Source organism: Cebus imitator, unplaced genomic scaffold, assembly GCF_001604975.1.
Source record: "Cebus imitator isolate Cc_AM_T3 unplaced genomic scaffold, Cebus_imitator-1.0 Scaffold490, whole genome shotgun sequence".
NCBI classification, from domain to species: Eukaryota; Metazoa; Chordata; class Mammalia; order Primates; family Cebidae; genus Cebus; species Cebus imitator.
This window is the reverse complement of record NW_016107805.1, coordinates 1,332,969-1,339,244: the sequence shown is the minus strand read 5'-3', so window position 1 is coordinate 1,339,244 and position 6,276 is coordinate 1,332,969. Positions and strand designations below refer to the sequence as shown.

General features: G+C 37.3%; 2 protein-coding genes and 1 non-coding gene across 5 annotated transcripts in view; 1 reads left to right on the top strand and 2 right to left on the bottom strand.

Annotated features, from left to right (window-relative positions):
* The window catches only part of POLR2B (RNA polymerase II subunit B), a 71,298-nt gene that overhangs the window by 51,469 nt on the left and 13,553 nt on the right, over positions 1-6,276 (top strand). For 2 of the 3 annotated variants that reach the window (XM_017513256.2, XM_017513257.2), the window contains 2 exons: positions 2,468-2,663; positions 3,162-3,422. In XM_017513256.2, the coding sequence (XP_017368745.1) occupies positions 2,468-2,663; positions 3,162-3,251 (286 nt within the window). In that variant the 3' untranslated portion in view covers positions 3,252-3,422. Of the gene's footprint in view, positions 1-2,467; positions 2,664-3,161; positions 3,423-6,276 lie in introns of those variants that run through there. The other variant, XM_037733017.1, reaches the window with a different exon arrangement.
* LOC119468771 lies at positions 659-766 on the bottom strand. The gene has a single exon (XR_005197530.1). It is a non-coding gene; the product is annotated as a U6 spliceosomal RNA (small nuclear RNA).
* The window catches only part of IGFBP7 (insulin like growth factor binding protein 7), an 87,123-nt gene continuing 84,188 nt past the window's right edge, over positions 3,342-6,276 (bottom strand). The window contains exons 3-5 of the mRNA XM_017513259.1: positions 5,497-5,613; positions 4,691-4,817; positions 3,342-3,601 (exon numbers count right to left, since the gene is read on the bottom strand). Of these exons, the coding sequence (XP_017368748.1) occupies positions 3,582-3,601; positions 4,691-4,817; positions 5,497-5,613 (264 nt within the window). The 3' untranslated portion in view covers positions 3,342-3,581. The remainder of the gene's footprint in view (positions 3,602-4,690; positions 4,818-5,496; positions 5,614-6,276) is intronic.

Below are 6,276 nucleotides of genomic sequence, written 5' to 3'. Positions count from 1 at the left end.
GCATATTTTGTAGCATCCTAATTGGTCATTTGGAAAGTATTGGTTTGCTGAGTTATGTAGATTTTCAAATGTTGACACATTTCATTGTAATTAAAATTGCATTTGTTAAAATCACTACTGATGTCATTAGAAAAACGTTTAAATATATCAGGAAGCTATCAAGCCCATAGGGGTGCATAGAAGTTTTCTAAAGCTCTGATTTTTGCTTGAAGCTCAAAATTTTCATCATTTTCAACAAATACTCAGAATTATTTTCCTTGGAGTAAAAGACTTACTTTGTTTGCTTTCATTTCTTCTTGTTCATTTCTTTGTCAAATATTTACAGCAATATCAACTTAATTCTAAGTCTGAATTAACATCATGGGCGTTAAGATAGTTGGTGTCAGCTGGCTATTCAAGTAAAAAAGATATTCCATGATAAAAGAGACTAGTTCAGAATCATGCAAGTGCTTTTGTTCAAGACAGTCATCTTCACTATACAGAACTCATGAAATGTTCCATTTTATTTTATTTTTTATACAGAGACCAGGTCTTACTATGATGCTCAGGCTGGTCTTGAACTCCTGGGTTCAGTCCATCCTCTCACCTTGGCCTCCCAAAGTGCTGGGATTATAGGTGTGAGCCATCATGCCTGATTGAGGACTTTAATTTTTCTTTTTTTTATATGGAACGCTTCACGAGTTTGCGTGTCATCCTTGCACAGGGACCATGCTAATCTTCTCTGTATCGTTCCAATTTTTAGTATATGTGCTGCTGAAGCGAGCACGAGGACTTTCATTTTTCAAAAGTCACAGGATATGAAAGAGATGTATACTTAAGGGTCAAGGTTAATACTGTACAATTATTTATTTTCACTGCTTCATTAAGGACATTTTTAAGTAAAACTGGCTTTTCTCCCCTTGACTTGAATGGAGAATATGACTGCTGTAACATTTGGTTCTACTGCCTTGATTTCTGCCAAGGTGCCAGCAGTTTTATTTACGTTTCCACCATCAGTGCAAATGTAAATACAGTGAAAGAAGCAAATACATGTTGTATTACTATTAAAAATAGCCTTGACCCTCTGGAGGTCCATAGATCACACTCTCCGAACCTCTGCCCTAAAAGATTAGGACATTAAACCTAACCACAGTACCTCCTTACCTCCTTAATATTAAATGTCCAGGTTTACATTTCCCTGATTATCACATAAGTTTTTTAAAGGTTTGTGGTTTTAATCAGTATACAAATAAGGTCCATGCTTTGTGATTGATTGATACATCTCTTAAGTCCATTATTGAATTCACTGGTTGCCCTCCGACCTTTTTTTCCCTTGTAATTTATTTGTTGGAGACACTGGACTGTGTCTGGGGCTTCAGACTGAATTGTGCTGATTGTATCCCAAGTGCTCTGCATTGCTGTTTTTTTTTTTTTTTTTTTTAAATAGTTAGATCTTGAAGCTTGAGTTTTTTTTTTTTTTTTTTGTAAATAGTTAGATCTTGAAGCTTGAGATTTAGGGTTTGAGTTTTTTAGCAGTAATACTTCATAGGTGGTATTCTACATTTCCAGTACCTCCTTGCCTTTCTTTTTATGATTTTATCAGCTATTAATGATCACTGCTTGAAGACCTTAATTAAATAGGGATTACAAACTGATGCGATTCTATTTTTTCTCATTCCTTTTTCAGTTTTTAGCCAGACTACTTCTAAAACTTTGTTTCCTCAACTGTTTGGTTACCTAGTGACATAGTTCCTATAGTAAGGGCAGGAATAAATGCTTGATTCTCTTTACCGGTTTTCAGAATAATGAGTTCATTGTTTAATGATCCAAATCATTGGTCCACAGTTGACCCATGATTTGTTTTGGTGGAATATCATTATAAACCCATTGGTATTACTTTATATATTTAGGATATTAAGTATGTTAAGAAAGCCATCACCATCTATTTGCCTGGCAAATAATGAATTTCACTTCTTGCGTTGGGGAAACCTGTTATTTACCTGTTCTTTCCGTTACTTCTGCCAACATGTATTTATGATTTCAAGGGTTTGAGTTAGAAAGTTAAATGATAGCATGATGAGCCTCCACTCTGTGCTTTAGGCTTCATTGTATCTTATAAGGAAAATTAAGAATCTATTGTGTCTACTGCATTTGGGGAAACTTCTTTATTTTTATTTTTTTAAAAAATAGAGATGGGGTCTCACCATGTTGCCCAGGCTGATCTTGAACTCCTGGGCTCAAGAGATCCACCCAGCTCCGCTTTCCAAAGTGCTGGGATTACAGGCGTGAGCCACTTTGTTTAGCCCATTTGGGGACTTCTAATACACATCAAATAGTTGGTAGATTTCTCCTCTACCAGGGTTTAGGGTATAAAAATTAGAGCCTAGTTCTCCTTCTTTGCAAATATTATTCTTTACCTTTGCCATTATTCAAGGCAGTGTTTATAATAAAAAATAAGTATAAAGTGATATTTTTTTTCTCTTAACAGTGATGGTGGTCTGCGTTTTGGAGAAATGGAACGAGATTGCCAGATTGCCCATGGAGCAGCCCAGTTTTTAAGGGAAAGATTGTTTGAGGCATCGGATCCATATCAGGTTCATGTTTGCAACCTTTGTGGAATAATGGCGATTGCCAACACCAGGACCCATACATACGAATGCAGGGGCTGCCGCAATAAAACCCAGGTGGGCACAGACTTTACTGGCAGTTGATAATTGTTTAGAGGAAACTGTGTTGGTCTGATTATCCAGGCAGATTTAGTGTGGTAGAACAGATCAGCATTTTCACAATTTTGATAGCATGCCTCTCTAAGATTTCTAGTTCTAAATAAGAAAAAAATAATTTGATGTTTCTAAAAACCAGTTTAGGTTTTAGTGTGGTAATTTCTTTAAGCTATTCATCTTTTGGAAATAATAAGACTTTGTACAAGGGATTTTAAACAATGAGTTTTTAAAAACCTTTTAGTTGAGGTGGGTGAATATAAATTATGTCTGGCAGGAAGGGTAAAATACCAAAGCATACTAGGAGAAAGAACCATGGTAAGCCGAGGTAGCAAAATGCGTGTTCTCAGCTCCACTCATTTACTCACTATCTGCAGTACCAGATCTTTGCCTTTCTGGGGTAGAGAAGTGGGGTGACTTCAATACAGTTCTGCTGATTACTATTTTGTTTTTTCTTTTCAGATTTCTTTGGTGCGAATGCCTTATGCATGCAAACTATTGTTTCAGGAACTTATGTCTATGAGTATTGCACCACGAATGATGAGTGTGTAGCTATTTTACAAGACTCAACAAGGTACTTAAAATATCTTGGTGTCTTGTTTCTATTGTGTGGCTTTTAAAAAACGACAAATATGTACTGTGTTGTGATAAAAAGTATTTTATTTGTTTAATGATACGCATGCTTTTCTTTTGTAAATATATAATAAATTTTTGTAGATAGTCTTGATGTGTGATCTTTATTTTGTATCTCTCTATGTAAAACCAGTGAATATATAACTAAAGTGTTAGTGGATTGGAGTAAAAGAAACTTATTAGGCAAGAACAGGTATTGTAATTACCCATGACTACTTTTAACCATGCAGACTAATATATTCTGGAGGTTTATGGCTCGGCACCTTCACCTGTTTAAAAAAAGAAAAAGATAAAAATTAGTTACATCTAGGTATGTGGCTGACTTTCGAATTGTCAGGTAGTTAAGTGTTTCCAAATAAATGAAGTTGTTAAAATGTGGGGAAAAGAAGATATGAGTAATTGTATAAATGACATGCCAGAGTGCTCTGTGGAACTTGAGTTACATGATTTTAGCTATGAAAGGCAATTTTGCCGTACTGGTTGATGCATCAAAGGTACATCTTATTACAGAACTGGAAGAGCACATTTCACAAATGACCAAGTTGAGATTCAGAGAGGTTAAAGACTTCCCTTTGTGGTCCAGATCTCCTTCAAAATGTAAAGTGGAGGAATAATTAGTAGCAGAGCTAAGACTCAAACGCATGGCTTGACCCTTAGCTACTGCTCTGTTTCATTGCCTGGCATTATACATTATGGCTGAAGAGAATCTGACCAAATACTTCTTTACTTAATATTTCTTTTCATATCACAGCTGAGTGATCTGCACAGTGGAATGGTTTGACACATGCTGACAGTCAATTTTGTTCTGTCTAAGGGAAAGCCAATTCAGACATCAGTTTCATAGAACTATATAAATGTAAAGTAGCATTGCTATGACACTTAGGAAGGTTTCTTCAGAGGAAGCTTTTTGGAAGTGAAGGAAGGGGAGGCAGAACAGAATTGGGTATTTGCCAATATACTCTCCTTTCTTTTAAAAACTAAAAGTGAAGGACAAGAATTGCCCACAATCATTTTCTTGTAAATGGGAATTTAATATAATAGTCACAACACAAAGGGAAAATGCCAAGTAGATAGGTAGAAAGTTATGGGAAACATAAGCCATTCCCAGCAAGTTTGAGTTTTGACTCTTACATGTTAGATAAGGTAAAAGCATGTAAGTCATAATAATGACATTCAGTCACCCATCCAGATAATCTTTTGGAGTCTCATGCTCTGCATTTTAATAGCATACTTAATGCCCTTATGGGTTCCTGACTACAGAATTTCATTAATAACTATGATAGTTTCATACTTGGTTCTGTTCCTTGCTAAGCAAATGTACTAGTCATTTTTAAATGGCTGTGAGATTTATTGCATACCTTTTTTCACTGGTATTTCATGTAAGGCATCAACTACTGTAATTTTTGCTGATGCTGAAGCCTGTCCTTGGGAATTGGATGCATGGCACTCATATTCTCCAGCGTCTTCCTTACTTAGAGGAGATACCTGTGAAAGAAAAAGGATCTAGTATTCCTCTGTGGTTGTCTTCTCTTTTTTCAGTGGTTCCAATTAGGTCATTATTTTATAAATTTCCTAAGATGACCAGGCGATTCATAGCAAAGGGACTGCCCGAAGTAGTGCAGGTCCTGTGCTAGGAGACTTCGATAGCTACCATATTTGGTATGCTGAGAGGATTCATCTGAGGAAACGTCAGGGACAACTTCTGATTGCATAGGTTAAAAACTGGATAGGTGCACGCGGTTTGAAAGCAGCCTTGATAGGGTATATGATCAAAGTATTCTCCATGAGCATCAAGGGTCAAGTAAGTAAGGAATTAATCGATAATCAGTTAAACAATGCTTGGGCCATGTAGCTGTGTGTGAGGATTTTGCTTTGTGCTCTTAGGAAAAAATAATTAGCTCTCATTAATTCATTGGTTGTTTTCAAAACATGCAATAAAGCACTTTTCCTTTAGTTTCTCTGAAGAGGAGCAGTGCTCTGTGGAACTGTAATTTTAGCTGTGAAAAGCAATTTTGCCATATTGGTTGATGCATGCTAGGGCTATGCCAAAGAGATGTGGAAGAGCAGGCACCTTCAGGCTGGCAGTATCTCAGGCACCTCTGCCAGATGTGCTTGTGTCTAATCCTAAATGAAACTCGTCCTAGCTCTTGGTACTGGTACTCACCAGCACCCAGCCAGTTACTTCATGCTTTTCTGGGCCACCCCGGGTCTGAATGGCCAGGTTGTCCCGGTCACCAGGCAGGAGTTCTGTCCTTTGAACTCCATAGTGACCCCTTTTTACCTGCAAAAACAAAAGGAGAGAGTAATACTCAGTTTTGTACACCAGATCATCTACTTGGAAGTGGTCACATCCCTACAATTGCATATGGTGTACGTCAGACTTTCTAATAGATTAAACCCAGCAATTTACTCAACTATTTCCCTTTCCTGAATACTTGTAAAATATAGAACCTCTTTTAAATTTCTTCCTGCCAGTTTCCTGCTAAGCTTACATGTTTTAAACTAATGTATTTTTTCTGCATGTCTGGGGAATATACACGGTCATAATTTTCTGCTACTGGCCACCACCGTCATCACTCACTCATACTCTTGGAAATTCTGCTTCTCAGTGCCAGGCCTTTTGCCTGTCATGCCATGTTCAACTGATGAACTGTCACCCAGTACTAGGTTTGATGCTTGGGACATTGGGGCTCTTCCTGCAACAGCAGGAAATGGCAAATAGTAGGCTGAGCCCAAAGCCAATACCATTACTTTGTTCTTAGGGCTAAGAATTAATCAAATGCTTTACTGAAGACCTAAGATCAAAAACACCTATCAAAGGAGTTTGAGAAAACCCCGTCTCTACTAAAATCACAAAAATTATCCAGGTGTGTTGGTGCGTCCTTGTAGTCCCAGCTACTTGGGAGGCTGAGGCGGGAGAATTGCTTGAACCTGGGAGGTGGAG